Here is a 21,560-nt window from a genome sequence, read left to right on the forward strand (position 1 = left end):
ATAAACATTAATTAAGTACCTACTAGGCACTATGCTAAGCTCTGGATACATCTGATAAAAAAGAAAGAATTCTTGCCCAGAAGGAGCTTACAGTCTAATGGAGAAGGGCAGGAAGACAACACACTGAAGGGGGTGGGGGGATATGCCTGGCTTATGGGCAATGGGAAAATCACCAGCTTGTTTCCTGGAGTTGAAACCAGCAGAGCGGCACATGCAAAGATAAGTGATCTGAGAGTCCAATCTATCTATAAGGCATTTGGAGGAGTTTGGTGCTCCATCTTCAAGCCCTTCATTTAGAGGGGAGAGGATATTGAAGATGGTGATATCAATCAAGGCTTGAGTTAGCATCATGGGTGGTAAGTTTAGAAGTGGTGAACTTAACTTGGAAGACGAGGAGAGTGAGCTGTGGGGCTGTGGCATTTTGTTGCATTGAATTGAAACCAAGCAGGACAGCAGATGCAGAGTGGAGTGATGATGCTTTGGTTCCAGTTACAATTTGTTGTAGTCTCAAAAAGATTTTAAAGACTGTTTATAGTATGGAAATTTATCAAGTGAGTCTTTTAAAGAGAGAGCGCAAGTTTTAGATTTTCAACCAGTACAGTTTGTACTTTTTTCTTACATGATCTGCATTGATCAATAAGTCCAGGCTATTTAAGAATAACCTTTCTATAATTAATGTGGGGCAATGACCTATTTTGGAATCATTATCCTAAACTCCTTGCTTCTGTAAATAAAACCACATGATTTAGCCACTTGTCCAACATTTCTTTGTTAATCTCATGTTGACTCAGTTCACGTTGAGTTCATTGCCTTTTTTAATTGTTCGCGATTTGTTATTGTTCAAGTATGATGATGACTTTTCAGTTCTTTTCAGATTCTGAAGTTTCTGTACAGTCTTTCTGACACTATCCTTGTTTAGTTTCCATTAAACCTCATATGGAAGATAATAGATGTGTATGTTGCAGGCTATATTTGAAATTTGGTCTATAAAATCAAAGAGGTCATTCAGATATCTATCTGTACCCTGTACTTTACTTTTTGCAGGAGGTCACATGATGATAGATCAGCTCTAGTCTCTATCAAATAATATAGTCCTGATTTTTATTTGTTTAGCTTCTTGAGAGAGAAAAGGTTTGTCATAGTTTTTGATGAATTTTATACCTTTTGCAAGCTTTATTCATGGCACGAGAATTGGAGCCAGCATAGGAAGCAAAAACTAATAAACACTAGAATTCAAGGAATGAGTCAAATGCTATTAATAAAGTAGAGGAAGTGGGAACAGCTGGGTAGCTCAGTGGATTGAGAGTCAGTCCTAGAGATGGGGAGGTCCTAGGTTCAAATCCGGCCTCAGACACTTCCCAGCTGTGTGACCCTGGGCAAGTCACTTGACCCCAATTGCCAACCTTTACCACTCTTCCACCTATGAACCAATACACAGAAGTTAAGGGCCCTAAAAACAAACAAACAAATAAATAAATAAATAAATAAAGTAGAGGAAGGAGGGAGACCAAGAAAATCAAAGGTAGACTTTTATTTGCTTCTGCTTTAGTGGACTATTATTTGATCGTAGTGCTTATTTGGGAAGAAGCCCCAGGGAGTTTTATAAAAATCTTAAAATGTGACAATCAGGTCCAATTTGTCTATAATATGATTAACGGGACCAGGAAAAGGAAAAAGTTGTTTATCCATTATGCAGCAGGAAATGTCAGACTAACAAAAAGCACAAGGATGCCCACAGCCTTCCCTAAAAATAGGCATAAAGAATGAAGGAAATATTTCATCACACCAAGGGTATAGCAGAGAGGCTTCTTTCAGAAGTCCATTTTCCATTTCACTCTTATTAGAAGCCCAAAGAATGTTATAAGTCTCTTCATAGAACCCAAACGATTTGAAAAAATATACTCAGGAAATTGCTATGAGAGAATCACATCAACTGAAAAAGATACACAACACATGAAGCACTTGGAAGGAGCTATTTTGAGGCTGAAAAGTAATGACCTTCTGGATTCTGCATTAGATGTACCAAAAAGCCTCAATCTCAAGTAGACATTAATTGTTCATCTTATGCTTTCTTGAGTGAGTTCATCAGAAGGTTAACATTTTAAATGTTTAATGATATGCCTCTGTAACTTAGTCAATAAACATTTTTAAAGGTTCTGCTCCATAGTAGGTACAGTACTAAGGAATGGGGATATAAAGAAGAATAAAAGACAATGCCTGCTCTCAAGGACCTCACAGTCTAATGAAGGAGACAACATGCAAATACCTATGTGAGCTAATGACAGGATAAATTGGTGATAATGAGTATTCATGGAAAGCGATGTAGAATATATCTTTGAAGAAGTGTACAATCAGAAAAGCCAGGTGGCAAGAGTGGGAGATGAAATATGAATCGCCTGATTGCCACATGGCCACTCATGAAATATTTAAAGACTGGAAGGAAACCTCTCTCAAAGTGGGTTGCATAGACTCTCACTGGAGGTTTTATTGGAGGACATGGAAAAGAATCACACAGAATGAGAAGTTTCGTTCAGGATGCTGGTTTTGCTATTGGAAGGCAGTACATCAAACAAATGAAAGTAATTCCATTGTTTTAATACAGAAAAATGTAGAAAGCGGGGAACTTTGGAGGAGGAACACCATTATATAGATTAGTTTGAATCTTCTTCCTCCCCCCACCTCCCATTTTTCTTTGTTCAAGTGGTGGAGGCAGGGGAGGGAGACATGTAAAAATAAAATCCCCCCACCTCTCAGAAGTCCTCATTCTAATGCCCTGTCAAGTTTAAGCATTTCATTTGGGCAGAGTAAATAATCTTTTGATTATAATGTCTGTACTCTTAATGGTTCTTTCATGGTTAAAAGTTAAAAGCTATTTTGAATGAACAGTTTTTGCTCCACAAAAATTTCTTGGAAAAAATATCTTTTCACTGATTTTCCATGCTTTTTGGTATGGAAAGTAAAGTTGGACTGCATACTCAGGTATGGTAGTGATGCCCAAAAATCACTTGGGGAGGAGGGAATGATTTTCTTGCCACTGAAAAACACAGAAAAGCTTTTTTCCACTTAAGGTTATATAAGACATAGGCTGTGCTTTTTTTGCCAGCTTGAATGAATCTATATTGGAATGCTTAAGCCTAAAACTGTGGCAAAGCCAAAAAGTTTTCTTTGAGCATCGAGAATCCAGCAGCTCAACACTGCTCTCTAATGGCTTTCTGCTCTTTTGTACTTTGTCTTCATTCAACTTGTGCCCGAGTCAAAGATGAGACTCTTAACACAAAGGCCTGCCTTACAACTATCATTATTTGGTCTATTTGAGTCCCGTGACAGCTTGGAAATGAATCTAGGGCCAATGTTAAGGCATTCATGTGGGGTCTGAATAGTAAGGATGCCCTCTCTGGGCTCCTTGGGATGGGCAATGGTTTATCTGCTGCCTCAGCAGCCAGCTGCAGCTGGGATCAGGTGGAGATTTTGGAAGGGCACTGAGAGATAAGAGTTGAGAAAACAGGGTGTGATTAAAAAAAATAAGATGTTAGCCTTCTTAGAGAAATTAGATAGTTCTTTAATAAAGCAGAAATATTAGTGACTCTAGAATTTTAGGGGCTTAGATATTTGCCTCAAGATATTTTTTTGTGGGCATAAAATCCCCCTGGAAATCTTTTTCAAGCTTTAAATGAATAGAGTGTCAGGGGAAACCGTTTTATTTGAGGTATCTAACAGCACATCTAATTTGAAAAGCCAACTTTTTGTACTTTTCCCTTGCTCTATTGAAGTTCTGAAAGATGACCAGAATTTCCCTGACCTCTATGAGAGAATCAGTCTTCGAATTGCTGAGCTTATATATTAGGTCTAGCCATGTCTATTAAGATTAAAGTAGAATTCATTTATAAACATTGTATGATGTTTTTTCCCATTGATGTGCCCCTTGAGAATATTTTATTATATTTTATTTTTCTATTAAGTAGTGAGAATTTAAAAGTTAAAGTAGCTGTACTGATTATGGTAGCAACAAATATCTACATCGTTAAAGAGCAATTAGCAATAATTGTTGGTGCATGTGTTACTGTGTTAGTTACTAGATAAAGCTTCTTAAAAATTATAACCTGAAAGAAAAATCTAAAACAATAGAATTCATACAGTTATTACTATGTATGTATTTGCATGGAAACTGATAATTTCAACATTTCTTTCTTTCATTTGTGACTTACAGTTTAGGTTTTTGTATTGATTAATTTAAAATATAAAGTTAGGGTCAGGATTTGAGGCAGTGAGTGAATGAGCATCCGGAAATCAGTGCCTTTTCGCTAGAGAAGGTGGCTGAGGTTATATGAAGATATTGAAGGGCAACAGAAAGAAACATTCATTTAAGGTTCCCAGAACAATACTAGAGGCAGGAATAAAACATTTGCTTTAGTCCCCTATAAGAATTTCTCTAGGCAGAACATGAGAAAGAAGGGAGGAAGGGAGGTATGACATTAATGAAGGAGCCTTGCAGCTTAGATGGATTTTCAAAATATTTAGTAAATTTTTCAGTGGGCTTCTCCGTCTTTTCTTTTTCCTTCCAGAAACCAAAAGACAGCAATAATTTAGCATACTGCCTTTATTCTCAATTAAAATGAAAAGTTGAAAGTTGGGATTTTTTTTTTTTTTTTTTTTTGGTATAAATGCTTTAGATCTGTGATTTCAGTTTTGTGGGTTCTTCCACCAGTGTTAAATATCAACCCTTCATGTATTTAGTGGAGGGTTTCATAAGTTGCTCGGGCTATTAAATTCTTTCTCCTCCTGGTGGACCTTTTGGCAGTGAGTCTCTTCTGTAGGCTGAACCTTGGGCAAGAGTCAGCCACTAAGCCCAGACTCAAATTTTTTCCAGTGTTAATAGGAACTGCCAGGACTTGTGTTTTGGCATTGCCTCTAAGAATCCAATGTCACCCTTATTCCACAGAGGCACAAATTCAGAGTGAAGGAATAGGAGCTTATTCTATGTTTCTTCCTAAACCTCAAGAAGTCTTATCTCTCAAAATGTCCTAATACAGAACTTAAAACTACATTAAAACTATACTGTTCAATTTTGTATTCTTCCACCTGCTTTAAGAATAATAGTCATATGTTTGAACAATTTGCCCATGCCATACAGTGGATAAGGAGATTAGCTTTAGAGGTTCAAAGAGAAAAAATATTTGAATCACTGACTTCTTTTCACTTTAGGCAGTTGGTTGTCACAACTGTAAAAAATGTAGATTTGGGAATTTTCTTCATGGTGAGAATGAATGAGTTCCTCAAGGAGGCAAGTTGAGAAAAGAGTTAAATAGCCGGGTCAGTAACCTTAGTGTTTCCAAAAGTAAAAGCCAGTATCTTTCTTAAAATCATTAGGGCTCCACATCCAGTGGCAGTATGTTGGTACATAAGCCAATGCTTCTCCAACTGTAATTGTTAGCCATAGATAAGTGTCATAAAATTCTATTATTGATCTAAAAAATTGGGGAACAGTGACAAACCAAAATGTAGCACAGGTTTGCCAAATCCCATAAATTAAAACAGCAGAGCACTCCAAGGTAACTATTGCTCTGTTTAACATGTCAGCCATCTTCTCTCTTCTCCACTAGGTCCTATAGTACAAATCCTAGGCTGGCTGGCAAGAACGGCTTTGATTTTCAGCATGGCCATGCTAGGTCAGAAACCGATAAGAACTGGAAAGATTTCTAAGAAATTGTAGGGGGTTTAAATAAGCCTGATCATAAGGAGTTGAGGAGGGAGTGGATGTGAGACTGTGAGTATTTTGTGAGTGTTTTGACAAATTTGGCAGCAAAGGGGAAAAAGAGAACAGCTTAAGGAAATAACCAAGTCAGGGAAAAACTTTTTCAATAATGTGCAGATTTGAACATGTCCTACAGGGAAGTAATAGTAAATGAATCAAAGGGAAAGTAAAGTTGGTATCACCTGCATTAAATGCTAAGTAGGCTTTTTTTTCTGGGCTAGCTGGAAAGCCATCTTTATATCAATAAATTATACTAAACTAAAGCAGTTCTGTGAAGTGTAGGTACTTCAATAGGTATTATCCCCATTTTACAGATTAGAAAATTAAGGTGGGAAGCTTTTAAGTGATTTCTGCTTGGGTCACATAAAATAGTAAATGTCAGTAAAAAGGATCAGTTTTGAACCTATTATCTTTATTAATCTAGGTACAGAATTGTACCCATTATAGACCATGCTATAGGATAATATATTTCAACTTCAAATATGTTAATATTAACTTTTTAAAAAGTTTATCTACTGTCTTAATTATTAATATTGTGTATTGGTTCCGAGGTAGAAAAATAGTAAGAGGCTAGGCAATGGGGGTTCAGTGGCTCGCCCAGAGTCACAGCTGGGAAGTGTCTGAGGTCAAATTTGAACCTAGGACTTCCCAACTCTAGGCCACATATTAACTAAAAAAAACCTCAAAACATGAAGTCTAAAATTTTAGACTATCAATTCCAACTCCTTCCTTTCATATATGAGGTTAACTTGGTCAAATAGAGGGTCAGTGGCAGAGCCAAGAGCAGTTCTTAGGCTTCCTGATGCTTCTTTCAGTGTTTCTGTAATTCCTCCTCTACCTGCAGGCATAAGAGATGGGAAAAATGGGGAAAGGGCCTATGGTGTAGCTTTACATTAGAGAAACTTTTGATGACAACTATGACTGAGAGTGTACCAGATAGCACAGTTGGGAGACACCCTTTCTACATGGTAGCATCAATTTTTGCTCATACACACGAGGCTAATATTCCACTACTCATTATAAGCAAATGAATAGTTTATATCCATGGCCTCTGAATTCCCACTATTTATGAACAAGACAGTTTTATTTGTTTCTCATTTTTCTACCTTATTCAATAAGAGGCTTTTCTGAAAAGGTGATCGGTTTCTGTGACTTGGGAAATGATTATTTACTTCCCCTGTTGGGTGAGTCTAGGATCTTCTAGCAATTTTTTTTATAAGACCCATAATGGAGAGATAACAGCCAAAATTTCTCAGGTGCCAGAATTGGGATTTAAATCTAAGTACTCTGTCTTCAAATTCAATGTTTTTTACCAACAAATACGTTTATTCTTTGAGCTATTAACAATTTACAAAACATAGACAGGAAGAAGGTTGAGTCTCTAGGATATAACATGGGGTTGGAAATGTAGAGATAGGCAAGACTAAAGAAATGTCTAAGACTGAAAAATGCCTACAGGAATCTGAGGCAGAAGCCTAAGCAAGTCATGGAAAAAGATAGAAATCCCAAGGCAAGGATGCTGAAAGAAATGTACCAAAGCATAAGGCATATTTAATGCTGGCCTCAAAATTTAAAATCGAGGAAGAAGCTTCCTGTTTTTAACCATTTTTGTGCCAGGGACTCCTAGCAGTCTGGGGAACACCCCCCACCCAATTTTTTTGTTTCGGTTTATTTAATGCTTTTTAAATATATAAAATAAAATTCAAAGACTTGCCAAAGAAACCAGTAGAATTGTGTCAGCTACAGGAGGGGGTTGGGAGGAGGGGAGGGAAAGAACATGAATCTTGTAACCATGGGGAAATACCCCTAATTAATTAAATAAAAATTTCAGTGAAAAAAAGTAAAAGCCAGTCATTTTACCAAACTATTTTAAAAGCAAGTTTATTGGGGGGTAGCTAGGTGTTTCAGTGGTTAGAACCAGTTCTAGAGATGTGAGGGTCTGGGTTCAAATTTGGCCTCAGACACTTCCTAGCTGTGTGACCTTAGTTAACTCACTTAACTCTCATTGCCTAGCCCTTACTGCTCTTCAGTCTTGGAACCAATACACAATATTTATTCTAAGGCAGAAGGTAAAAATTAAAAAAAAAAAAAATCCCATTCATTGACCCTTCCTCAGGAAATTGATGCATAGAGAGGTAATTGCCTTCCCTACAGGTACATGTGTAGACTTTGGGAGTCAGGAGTATAGTACAGATTTTTCTGACTTCTCAGCCCTTGATTAAATTTATCTCTTTGGATATTAGTTGGTCCTGAACTCATTGTCTACCAGGAAAAAATGCTGTATCAATTGAGTAAGGTAGAAATGACCACAAGCATGTATAATGTAAACAACAGCCATACACAAAATTGAATGTTATATATTTTATCATAACCAACATTAGTCTCAAAGAAGAGATGAGAAAATTCAGCTTTCTCCCCTTCTTTGCAGATGTGGGTAACTTTGAGTGTGAAACCATACATCAACTGATAGTTTTCCTAAAGTGTTTCTCTTCTCTCCTTCCCCTCTTTTCCCTTGATTTAAGAGATGTTTCTAGGTTGAGGATTAGGAGAGTTTATATTTAGAAATGAAGGTGATAAAAAAAACAGCATATCAAGGAAAATTGTTTTTTAGTAGTTCTGTGGGCAGATGATTATATGTTAATCAACAGATAACTTTTGTACTTACTATTTGTTAAGGGAGATACAAAATATTCGATAACATGCTCTTTGCCCTCTGGAGCAGTGAGACATAATAGTCTAAATAGGGGTTCATACTCTAAATTCTTGTTCTAGGAATCTGGAGTAACCAGAGAGTGGCTATGTGAGAGAACTACACTGGAGAGAAAAGATGGAGCCAGAATAATCCAGTTGTAGTAAGAATAGGTTGTCTTGGGAGAGGCTTTATTATGTTGTGTATCTATGCAGAACAATTCTATTCATTTATTAATTTTGCTAACCTGGAGAAAAGGATATGGATAAATTTGAAATAACAATCATACCAACAACAATTGGAACAGGAGGTAACAGTGATGGGATAATGAGATTGATGAGCAAAATTTCCTGTTACAACTTTGAGAAAATATTTTACTATTATTTATTTGAATATGCAAAAACTAATTCCATGTAAGTTTGGAATGATTAAACTCCATATATGCCAACAGGCATTTTTAAGTGTCTGCTGAGTGCCAGGCATTGTATGATAAGTTCTTAGGGAAACAAAGAAAAGCAAGAAACAGCTCTAGCTTTCCAGGCGATAATGGGGAGACAACATGCAAACAGCTATGGACAGAGGAGATACAAGCAGGCGATGCCAGAAGGCACTAACAAGAGGAATCAGGGAAAGCTTTCTTGTAACGGTTGGGATTTTATCTGGGACCTTAAGGAAGCCAGGAGACCGATAATGAGAGGGAGAGAATCCTACACTCCAGGATCGTCTATTAAAAATTCTGGGAGCCAGGTGATGGAGGTGAGGGAGAGGTGTCACTGGATCACTGAGTACATAGAAGAGAGTAAAGTATAAGAAGTCTGAAAAGGAAAAGCAGCTAGGTGGCTCAGTGGATTGAGAGCCAGGCCTGGAATGTGTGGCCTCCAAACATTTCCTAGCTATGTGACCCTTGGCAAGTCACTGAACAGCCATTGCCCATCCCTTAATACTCTTCTGCCTTAGAACCAGTATACAGTATTGATTCTAAAATGGAAGGTGGGAGGGAGGGGGAGAAAGAAGAAGGTTGTTAGTTTGTTTTTGAAGTCTGGAAAGGCCAGGGGGCCAGGTTTTAAAGAGCTTTATAGAGTAAACATCGATTTACATATGATAGGAGGCTACTAGAGATAATTGAAGAGAGGAAGAGTGACATGATCAGAACTACATTTTAGGAAGATTGCTTTGATAGTTGAACGCAGGATGAATTGCAGTAGGAAGAGACTTAAACTCAGCCAGACCCACCAGCTGCAAATAAACATAAGATGATGAGGGCACAGACTGGGGTGGTGGTGGCCAGAACAAGGAGAGAATGGAGTGTGTATGAGAGAGGTTGTGAAGGTATGGATGATAGATCTCTGTACCTAATTGAACAGAAGAGAAAGTGGGAAAGTGAGTGAGGACTGGAGGGTAGCACTTAGTTTGTGAACCTTTGGGAAAAGCTGAGCTCAAACAAAAAGAAGCAGAGACTGTTAAGACTAGGAAAGGAGAAGCCTTTTAGGCTTAGAGGGGGGAAAAAAAACAATGAAAATGAGTCCAGAGAAGAACTAGGAGATTTCAAGAGAAAGAAACAGACATTCTTCCCATTTTGCTTTCTTGAATCATTGTTACCTTTGGTATACATGGTCCTTGCTATAAATACATTATTCTGTGCTTCAGATAATCAGTTCACTCTTACTCTGAGCTTTAGGATGCTTGAGCCCTCAAAGAATGATAGTCCTATTCATTGAGTGGATAGAGCACAGACCTCAGAGTCAGAAAACCAGGTTCTAGGACGGATTCTATTGATAACAGCTTTGGTTGACTTGGACAAATCATTTAAAACTCCTGGAGCTCATTTTCTTCAACTATAGTGAAAGACCAGATTAACTTTAACATCCATGACTTTTTTTTTAAAGCCAGTTCTAACACCTCAAGAATCTCAAGTTTCTCTCCCCCCCCCCCCCCATTTTGGGTGTGGTTGCTTTCCTTACTTTATACTGATTTCAACCTCTCCACAACTTGAAAAATGGTCTTTGAGAGCTTCAGTGGTCAAAAAATGTATCACCTTGTAGCTAACTTGGAGATGAACACAGTCAAAACTAGTTAGATGAAAACTTGAACAATAGACATATAGTCTTCTACCACATTCATTCTGGAATTTTTTCTATCCTGGTAAATGGATGTTGAATTAAAGATATTGAACTCTCAAGGTCAAAGGCTATTTTCCCCTTTCCTTTGTATCCCCAGTGCTTAGCACTTAGTAGGAACTTCATAAATGCTTCTTGACCTGCCAGAGCCAATATTTCACCAATGTAGCCCAGGATAACACTGCCATGCCATAGTGAAACATAACATTCTTTCTAGTAATGCAGTTCAAGAAATGACGTGTGTGTGTGTGTAAAATTATTAAATTTGACCTTGTGGGAGGAAGGAACATTCTATATGGTAAATGAGAATTATAGATAAGTGTAATGTTGGTATTATAGAAAGCCCTATATAGCACAGAATTGAGGTCTCAGAAATAAATGAACACTTGTCTCTGGTTGCAGATGAAAGAGTTTTGAGGGAAAGTTCTGAATTCTCTTCATTTTTTGAAAAGTCTTTTGGTCATTTGACTTTTTTTTTTTTTTAATCCTGAATTTTCATTTGTTATACTGGGACTTAATTGCAATTTTGTAAAATAGGTTAGTTTTTAACATATTGATACACTTAATATATTTAAAATCTAACTGTAGGGAGAAAATCATTTTGTGGGTAACTGAGCATTTGAAGCATTCAGTCACTGAATGTGAGAGGGAGAGGAAGAACTTACATTTTCATCATCTTATTCCCGGAGAGCCAGGAATAAGGGATCACTGGGTAAAAATATGGCAGCCAGTCTTACCTTGAACTCGGAGAGAGAGACACATTTTTCAGAGATGGTAACCTTCAAACAAATCTAAAGGGGTTTGGACTAGAAGAAGAGGGTTTAGTAAGCACCTCAAAGGCCTAACCTGAAAGAAACAGTGCATAAATGGTAGTGTTTTGTTGGCTTATGGGACTGCTATGGAAACTTCTGTGAATATAGTGCTGAATGAAAATCAAGACTTTGTTAGACAGAATAGTTAAGAAAATAGTACCTCAACCACAAAATTCAATAAGAACTTGAGTCAAAATACTGTCCAAAGCACTTTTGAAAGGAGGATGTCTTTAGGTATAGGCAGAAAGAAGGATAAAAGAAGAGGAGGTTAATGGGCTACAGATTGCAACATGGTTGCAGTGGACACTTTCCTATGGATCTGGAATAGATTTAATGACAAGAGTTTTCTCAGATTAGTTTTTGATGTCCTTTTAGAACCTTTTTCATCATCACTTCATTGTGTGGGTTGAGAGGAAGATGAAGATTAGTAATTTATCTCCACACAAATTGGAAGTCAAGGCATATTGCTTCCAATAGAACCTCCCAGCACAGGATCAATCTGCTCCTTAGAATTCTTAGAATTCTTCTCTCACCCCTCCCCCTTATCTTTCGTCTTGGACTCAATGCTGTGTATTGGCTCCAAAGCAGAAGAGTGGCAATGGGGGTCAAGTGACTTGCCCAGGGTCACACAGCTGGGAAGTGTCTGAGGCCAGATTTGAACCTAGGACCTCCCGTCTCTGGACCTGGCTCTCAATCCACTGAGCTACCCAGCTGCCCCCTATAATTCTTGTAGGTACCAATTCCAAATAACTTAAGGTTGAAGTCAGATTATATTGCCTGTTGTCTATTGCAAATATGGCATAAATGAGTGAATGAAGATTTGAGGGTTGTTGGTTGAGAAGAAGGGATTTATTTTAGGAATTTTTAGTGCCCCCCAAATCAGTCTGAGCTAGTTACTATCTATGGGGTGGTTTTGAGCACCTCACCTTGGAGAGAATAGTCACAGCTATTCCAAAAAGCTGAGGTCTGTTTCCCCTTAGATTTGTGTCAGAGAAATGACTGATTCAGTTTTTTTTCCCTATATATATATAGTACCAGTGGTATATTGTTCTCTGACCTGAGCAGGTCTGTATTTTCTAATGGAGGATTTAATTCATCGAAGACCAGAACCCTTCATGGACAGGCCACAGAAGACTTCACAAACTGTAGCCCTAATTGAACCACACTGTTATTTAGATCTTAAGGCAACTTCCCCACTAGGTTAGACAGGATCTTTACATAATGAACCATAAGGCAGAAATTAAGGAAATTGTTCTTGTGCTCACTAAATCTGTCTTAAAACACTAATAATTCATTGCACATTTAGAATGTTTTATATTTTTTAAAACTCATCACATCTGATTCCTTTTGGTAGTGACACATTTAAAATATAAGAAAACAGACAGTGAAATATAAGAAGGTGAGTACTTTCAGGCCACAGAGTAGATTAGAAGAAGAGCTTGGAATTTGATTCCTAATTTTGTCACTTTGTTTCACTGTATCATGTGGTCAATCATGCAGTAAGCATTAAGTATTTGCCATGTAATAAGCACTAGAGATTTTAAAAAGAAATGATCTCTGGGATTCCATTGATCCTTTGGGGAAAAATCATACCAGTGGAGTTCATCACTTGTTCAGTAATTGGGGAGTGACACATTTGTATAATATATTAGCTAGCAGGAATGTTGGACTTGGTCAGAGAGACCCGAGTTCAAATCTATCCTCATATACCTAATTGTGTAAGTGACTTGTCCTAGGTAAGCAGGTCATTTAACTTCTGTCTTCTTGTTTCCTCTTCTTTAAAATGGGGACCTACCTCATAATGCTGTGAGGATCAAATGAGATAGTCACTTAATCAACTAGTATTTTTAAGGGCTATTATGAGCCAATAGAAGGACAGTACCTCTCTTTAAGGAATTTACATTATAGTGGGGGAAGGCATTATGTAAAAAGGAAGCTCACTTTAGGAAAGAGTTCCTAACTAGAGGACCTAATGAGTTTAGCCTGGAGGATAGGGAGGAAATTGTCATTTATTAAAGTAACTGCTATTTGTTTGGCCCTTCACAAATATTTATTTGATAAATGTTGTGAAGATAACTCTGGAGAGTAGTGAAACATTGTTAGTTTGGGCCGATTCTAGGGAGAAGCTGAGGATATTTTAATTTGTGCCTTTCTTGATGTCATTCTTTCGTTATTTTTAGGTAGAACCAACTTTTTAGTGATTTTAACTTGGAATCAGAATCATGATAGTTATAATGGCTCAAGATCACCTTTCCACACAAAAGTTATAGTTGCTACAAAGGTTCATAATGTATAGAAACATTCTGGAAATGAAACCTCCCTACTAATTTTGGAACCTTAAAGGGTAGCCCAATTTCAAAGCTTTCCTTGCATATACTAGTGCCCATAGCCATGGAAACCCTTTGACACTTATCTGAAAGCCCCTGGGCATTTGCTTATCAAGAAAAAACTTCTCTATGGAGAATTCCGGACTACTTATTCTTTTTTTTTTTTTTTAAACCCTTCCCTTCCATCTTGGAGTCAATACTGTGTATTGGTTCCAAGGCGGAAGAGTGGTAAGGATGGGCAATGGGGGTCAAGTGACTTGCCCAGGGTCACACAGCTGGGAAGTATCTAAGGCCATATTTGAACCTATGACCTCTAGGTCTCTAGGCCTGGCTCTCAATCCACTGAGCTACCCAGCTGCCCCCATGGACTACTTAATCTTGATTACATCCCAGCACCCCACAGTCCCCCAATCACTTGACTGTCTCAGTGGGCCTAGAGCCAGTGTCACTGGAATGAAGAGGAGGGGGGCTGAGGAGTGTAAAGTGTAAGAGGAAGGGGCAGCTGGGTAGCTCAGTGGATTGAGAGTCAGGCCTAGAGACCGGAGGTCCTAGGTTCAAAGCTGGCCTCAGACACTTCCCAGCTGTGTGACCCTGGGCAAGTCACTTGACCCCCATTGCCCACCCTTACCATTCTTCTGCCTTGGAGTCAATACACAGAAGTTAAGGGTTTAAAAAAAAAAATAAATAAAGTATAAGAGGAAAAGGTAGGAGGTGGCTTGTTTATGAAGCTTTGCATACTTTAAAACTCCATGGACTTATTATTTCAAGGAACATGGGAGCTAGTCTACTGTGGTGACAGTTCTCTCTTATTTCACTATCCCTTTTACATTGTGGGAGTTGGGATGGGGCTGCTCCTTTTGCAGTCATCTGGAATATCTGACTAAAATTTTTTTTCTCCCTTTGTGCTAGAGAAGTCTTAATTTTTTTCTTTTATGAAGTGTTTACAAAATCTTATGCATTTATAAGTTGCTAAACTTTTTAAGATATTTCTATATTTCTAGTGTGTCATCTGCTGGCCTTTGTGTTCTTTTCACATTCTTTAAAAAGATTGTATATGATTAAAAGTAAAGTGCTTTTATACATTCCTGTATATATGTTATGCATTTATGAGTCGCTAAACTTTTTCTTTGTTGACTACTGGCCTTTGCATATTTGTCTGCTGACCTTCCCCATGCTGTCTTCAGCTTCATCAAAACTCTGGTTTAATTTCTTATGCTAACCTGCAAAAAATAGAAACCGTGATGGGCAAAGTCACAGTGTAAGGGATACTTGTACTTTTGAGGATACCATCTTTCTCTTAAGTTAGCCAGCACCACAATATATTCTTTACTATATGTTCTCTCTCTGCCCCCCCCCCTTCTCTCTCTCTCTCTCTCTCTCTCTCTCTTTCACGCACGCGCGCGCGCGCGCACACACACACACACACACACACACACACACTGCAGTAGCCTCCTGGTTGGTTTCTTCTCTCCTCTAGTTCATCTTCTTCTTGTTTGTCAATGGATCTTCCAAACGCACAGCTCTGACTGCCTCCATCCTCGCCTTATTCCATTACCTCCAGGAGTGTCTCTCTATTAACTTTAGAATCTTTTTGGCCTATAAAGTATGTGATCTGGTGATCCTGTATAAGATAGTCACTTTTTCTACTTGACCACTTTTAGTCACTGTCCCCCACCTGGCTGTGGCTTCCCTGCATTTTTTCAGGGCTCTTCTTTCCCTGGAAACTTTTCCTAATCCTTCTTTTTCTGTGATTATTTTTATGTTATCTTCTTTTATTTCCACAGCTAACATGCACAACTCCTTAATAAATGCTTATTGGATGGCTTTTGAAAATGTTCATGGTATTCATGGCCATTGACCAGTTCTTGAATATTTTCCAAGCCCTTGATTCAAATCTCAAATATATGCAGGCTGATTTTCTCTACCAGCATGCCTTAATTCCTTTGTTTATAAGGATCTTCTCATGAAAACCATACTACCAGAAATGTACTTACCAGCTTTAGCCCAGTAATTTTAAATTAATTATGTATCTTAAAGATATTTCCCCATGTTTACATTATTCATTTTCTTCCCCCCCCCCTCCTCCCAGAACCAACAAGCAATTCCACTGGGTTGTACAAATGTTATCTAGCCCAGTAATTCTGAAAGATTGTTGGCTCCTGTTTTAGTCAGTTAAAGGCTACTAAGTTTATAGATGTGGCAGAGTATAGTTACATGTAGTGTGACATCTGTAACTGATTTCTATAGCAGTCTTACCCTTCCTTACAACTTCCAGAATGGGCATCAGAAAGAGAGGAAGACATCATGTAATCTTACTCTTTAGAGCACCAGAATTAACAGAGATGTTCCATATGTCTTAAGTTTGGTATAACTACATAGAAATAAATTTGAGGTTTTGTTTTTTGGAAAGGATCTCTTTAATATTGACTTATGCTATCCTGAAATTTGTGCTGCTAGGCAATGTTTTTGCATTTGGAGAAAGAAAAGGATTCATCTGGCATTGTCATTTATTCTGACTCTTTGCTGTGACAAACCAGATTAAAATGCCATTGGGAATTATTTAGCAAAATAAAAAATACAGTAGAGCATAGGTAGTGTTAATATGTGGTTTTTCTGTATGATTTAGTGGTGCCCATTTCTATTTGAGTTTGAATCTTAGTTTAGCTGAACTTTGGTAATAGTTTTTCATACCACTTTTTAAAGTCTTTGATATATTCTAAAGATCCCTAGATCCTCAGGTGAATTAACAGATAGGAACATTTACTAAAAATTACTCTTAAAACATGGGGCCCCTTTAGTCTTTGGACCTTTTAGAGAACTATTTTATAAGTTCACAAGTTCTGTATCCAGATATAATAAAGTCTTTCTATGCTTTAGAATACAAAGGTAGAAAAATCTAGACTAGCTTTTTTTGGGGGGGTACCTGTATATATCTCCAGAATTAAGCTCTATTATATTAGAGAATGAGAAGTTTCCTCCTTTTTGTAATTTATTTTGTCTCTTGACCTCATGGAATCTTTTCCCCCCAGGTTCTCTTGGCCCTCTGTATTTAGGGAGATTTACCCATTATTTATAAAGCCAGTTAGCTTTAAATAATATGTGTCTAGGGGCCCAAGTAACACAAACACACCGTTTAGAAATATTTCCAGCAAAGTCAATTTAATAAACAAAACAAATTCTCTTAATGTGCTTTTCAAAAAATTAGCCTCTTTGAGGGAATGACTTCTTTGAGAGATGGAGTATTATAGACATTGTCATGAAACCTGAATAACTATGTAAATCATATAGGAACATTTTGCAAATGGGAACTTCTTAGGGTATTCTCCCTCTTACTCCAAACTGCCCTTCCTTGAAACTGTTACAAATTGTTTTGGCTTTTTTTGAATTTAGATGATATCATATTTAAGCAATAATATACTTCTTTAAACTGTCAGTAACAGGACAGGCTGAGTTAGCTGTTCTCTTGACTCACATTTAAAAAAAAAAAAGATTCCTAAGAACTGGTTTTCACTTAAAAAGTACTTGAAGGGGGAGCCAGCTATCACTTGGAATTATGAAGACTGTTGACTTTAAGATATATTCCAAAAAGGTAAAGATTTCTGTGGTAGAGAAATAACTTCAGGAAAAACCTCCCCATTTAGGGTAACTTTCCCTATGAGGCCCATCACAAGATTGCTTTTGAAAAGCAGTCATGGCCAGGGCTTGCATGTGTGTAGTGAACCTAGAGGAGGACCCCTCTTTCTCCTGAGACTCCAGGTGCCCTGCCATCAGGCCAGGCTAGTGCTGACTGGCTGGAGCTTTGGTGTGGCCTTGATCAGGAAGCCAGAGATTAGAGACTGCCTGTTGTCAGCCCATAGAAAACATCTGTAAAGAGATGGAAGGTATTCCCTGCCCATTCCTGCCCCATTCCCTTTAAAAAAAAAAAAGGAAGAAAAGCACAATGTGTTTTTGCTACCAATTGACAGGATATTTTGTAACGGTTCAGACACTTAAGTCGAGGATTTGTTTTATTATGAAGAGAATGAGATGGAAACATTTCAGAGCTGTTACATTGTATCTTGTTAGTGCTTTGTGTTGATGCTTTTAGATGCCTCCAGTTCAGTCCATGTTGTGGTACTACAAGGCTGGTACACTCCTCGAAGCATCATGGCATGAAATGGAGGTTCCTAGAAGCAAGAAGAAAGGTACAGTACTGATCAGTTGGCCTTGACTTATTTATTTTTAACTTTCCCCCTTTTTACCTCTGCATTATTTTGGGGGGGAGGGGGGAAGAGAAACGTTAATAGTTACCTCTACTTTTAATGGCTAATAAAAACTTGCTTTAAGTGCAAGCAAACTGACCCAGACCAGAAGATAATGATTTTAAGCAAGGCTCCCCATCTACCTTTTTTTTTCCCCCTGACCCCAAATGTTATTGAGAAGCTCAGAAGAGCAAATGATATTGTACCTTGTGTATTTTACTACCAAGGCACAGTGGGGTGAAGGTTTGCTAGCTTGAAGTCTTAGCATTGAATTTGTTGGCTGATTTGTAAGGCATTTAAATTGCTCTACATTTCAGAAATAATGCCAGGAGAGTCATTCGTGGGTAGCATCAGTGCTTCTGACTTTTTTTTTAAATACTCAATGACCTTTCTTTTTGTTCTTTAAGCTGTCAAATTGAATAAAAATGCTGCTATTAGTTCATCCCTTAAAAATCACTCAGTATTTCAGTTGTGAAAGTTTCCACCAGATGAAATCTTCCCCTCCCTTTTCTTTTTCCTTTCACATACCTCACAGAAAAGCAGGGTCCTGAGCGGAAGAGGATTAAAAAGGAGCCCGCCACCAGGAAACCTGGTTTACTGTTTGGAATGGGGCTATCTGGAATTAGAGCAGGTTATCCACTCTCAGAGCGCCAGCAGGTCGCCCTTCTCATGCAGATGACAGCAGAGGAGTCTGCAAATAGCCCAGGTGAGCTTTGAAGTCGGGGTTTTGTGGGTGAGGTTAGGACTCTCCAGTCAGCACTGTTGGGATGGATGGTACTCAGGACTCTGCTTCTGGGAGTTCCTGCCATGGGTGGAGTGGCTCGGCTCATAAGCTTGGCCCTTCCGATTTAGGACTTCATTCAATAAAATAATCTCTTAAGGAAATATATCTGAAAATACGTCCCCATTGCACTTAAGATAGTATATTGCCCATGGTGTCCCTGATGGAATTTTTCTTTCTCCCCATATAGTTAAAAACAAAAAGAAAACCTGTTTGGCCATGGCTCTCTACATGCCTTGTTTCCAAAATAAGTGCCAAGTAATTTACCTCACCCTTAAAGCTTAAACCTCCTACAGATTCCCTACAAAGTCATACCCAGGCTTCATAGCTACTTAGAGGAAAGATTTGGGTGTCCAGCCAATGGATTTGAATCACTGCAACAGCTCCCTCTGTGGGTTTCCTTTCTGGTAAAATGTTTCCCTTATGATCTTGTTGAGCAGTAGACACAACACCAAAGCATCCCTCTCAGTCTACAGTTTGTCAGAAGGGAACTCCTAACTCTGCCTCCAAAACCAAAGATAAAGTAAATAAGAGAAATGAGCGTGGAGAAACTCGACTGCATCGAGCTGCCATCAGAGGCGATGCCCGGCGCATCAAGGAGCTCATCAATGAGGGAGCTGATGTCAACGTGAAAGACTTTGCAGGTAACCTTAGTGTGATTGTCTATTCTCTGCGCCTATTGCCAGGCTGTCCATTTGTAGGTGGAATGGCAGTCAGCTTATCCCTGAGGCAGCTTGGTGGTATGGTGAACCAAATCCTAGGTGTAGAGCTGAGACCCTTAGTATCCCAAGATACTAAGCCCAAGAGTATCATCTCAGGTAAGTGATTGAACCTTTCAGGGATTTGGCTCCTCCCTTACTCATTTTGGTTCAGTTCAGCAGACTTTAATATCTATGTTCTAGGCAGTGTCTTTGGTGTTGTGGATTTAGAGACTAGACAAGTAGTCTGTGGCTTCATAGAGTTTATATTTTGGGTAGGATGAGGTTTCTTAGGTCCCTTCCAGCTCAACCATTCTCACAAAAAAGTGAATGTCTTATAATCAATCTAACATCGGCTAACTACATACAGTTAGAGAAGAAAATGATATCAACATGTTTAATTGAGTCCTGACTCTTAAGGTTTTGACAGGGTGTGCATTTTCCAAAAAAAATTTGAATGGAAGAAAAATTCCCTTAAAGTATAATGTACAAATTAAAGGAGTTTTATTTGTCTTATGTCTGTATTCATAATATTTTTGTGTAGAGGAATAAAAAAAAGCAGAGGAAGAAGAAGCTGAAAAGTAATTGAAAATAAGGTCGGATAGTGATGCTTTCTTCCAGGGTTCTTTCCATCAATGACATTTTGTGACTGTTGAAGAAACTGTATGGAAGTTTTTTGTTTGGAGGAACTAACTTTTCCAAGTTGGAAAAAGATGTTTCAGTTAGAGTGGCATCTTTTCTCGTACAAATAGGGTTGTTCCTTTCACATATATGAACATGCATGTGTAATTTGACTCTTCTGAGACTCCTAACAATCAGTGTTTCATGGGAAATGTAAAGGCAGTGGATTCATTCCTTTTAAAAATGCACCCCATTTTTACTGTTCCCAAAATATGCCTGAGAATAGAATTTTAAAGTGTTTGTTTATATTATTTGAAGACATGGTTCTTTATTAGGGTAAGTTTCTGTAGCTGGGCTTTTGAATTTTACTTATCTCTGTTAAATCAAAAAAAATTCCCCCTGTGCCACTGAAAAAGATTATTGAGCACTCTGTTGGAGAATTTGGTCCATTCGATTCAGATGTCTACCCACATTGTTTACCCAGATTGTCCTAGGATTATTCAAGTGGTTAACATAAGTCCCACCTCAGAAACAGTCTTATATTATTAGATTTCTTTCATTAAAGTTGAGAAGATGGAGTCTCTGGGACATGGAAATCTAAAAGAAACTCTTTCCCCAAGTTTTTCAGCAGTCATTCCACCCACCAATCCATTCAGAGGAATCTTGCACTGATCTAATATAAATTCATGGCTTACCAAGGGATATGATGCAATTTTAACAGTCTAGGAGTTCTGATTTTCAAAAGCGTCTTCCTACAGATTATTGTTCATTCAGCAGTATTAAATATCATGTGTCCATTTTCAGGCTGGACAGCATTGCATGAGGCATGTAACCGAGGTTACTATGATGTTGCAAAGCAGTTGCTTGCTGCAGGTGCTGAAGTCAACACAAAGGGGTTGGATGATGATACCCCACTGCATGATGCAGCCAATAATGGTCACTACAAGGTTAGTAACTCATTTCTGAGTGTTGTTTCTTGTCTTAAAAGCTATACCATTGTTCTGCCTTTTTTATGAAGTATCCTTCAGACATATATAAATGACAGAGAATGTATTCTCCATAGCCCGTTTCTTTTGACTTCTAAACAGAAATGCCTGGCTTCCTTGTATTCTTATCATCTCCAAGTTCCCATTATCTCACTATTCTTTGCATGCTTTCATAAGGAGAAAATTACATTCAGAGCTCTAGCACTCCCCTGTTTACAGTTCTGTACCAGTACAACAAAGTGAGCTACATTTCCCAGAAAACATTCTCTAATGACAGTTTCAAAAACTGTGTTTGTTTTGTTAGGTGGTGAAGTTATTGTTACGATATGGAGGCAATCCTCATCAGAGTAACAGGAAGGGAGAGACACCTTTGAAAGTAGCCAATTCTCCTACTATGGTGAATCTCCTACTCGGGAAGGGAACCTATACTTCTAGTGAAGAGAGCTCAACAGGTAAGAAGATGACTTTGTACATTTATGAGTGTGGATGTGCAACTGTATCATAAAAATATAAAAACAGAGATGATGGCTAATTAC

At 38.1% G+C, this 21,560-nt stretch overlaps 1 protein-coding gene across 1 annotated transcript in view; it reads left to right on the forward strand.

The window, feature by feature from the left end:
* ANKRD11 (ankyrin repeat domain 11) overlaps nt 1–21,560 on the forward strand; it is a 265,116-nt gene that overhangs the window by 217,031 nt on the left and 26,525 nt on the right. Inside the window, exons 4-7 of the mRNA XM_044663169.1 lie at nt 18,474–18,644; nt 19,160–19,363; nt 20,843–20,985; nt 21,329–21,476. Coding sequence (XP_044519104.1) covers nt 18,474–18,644; nt 19,160–19,363; nt 20,843–20,985; nt 21,329–21,476 — 666 coding nt within the window. The remainder of the gene's footprint in view (nt 1–18,473; nt 18,645–19,159; nt 19,364–20,842; nt 20,986–21,328; nt 21,477–21,560) is intronic.

Source organism: Gracilinanus agilis, chromosome 2 (assembly GCF_016433145.1).
Source record: "Gracilinanus agilis isolate LMUSP501 chromosome 2, AgileGrace, whole genome shotgun sequence".
In the NCBI taxonomy this organism is placed as follows: domain Eukaryota; kingdom Metazoa; phylum Chordata; class Mammalia; order Didelphimorphia; family Didelphidae; genus Gracilinanus; species Gracilinanus agilis.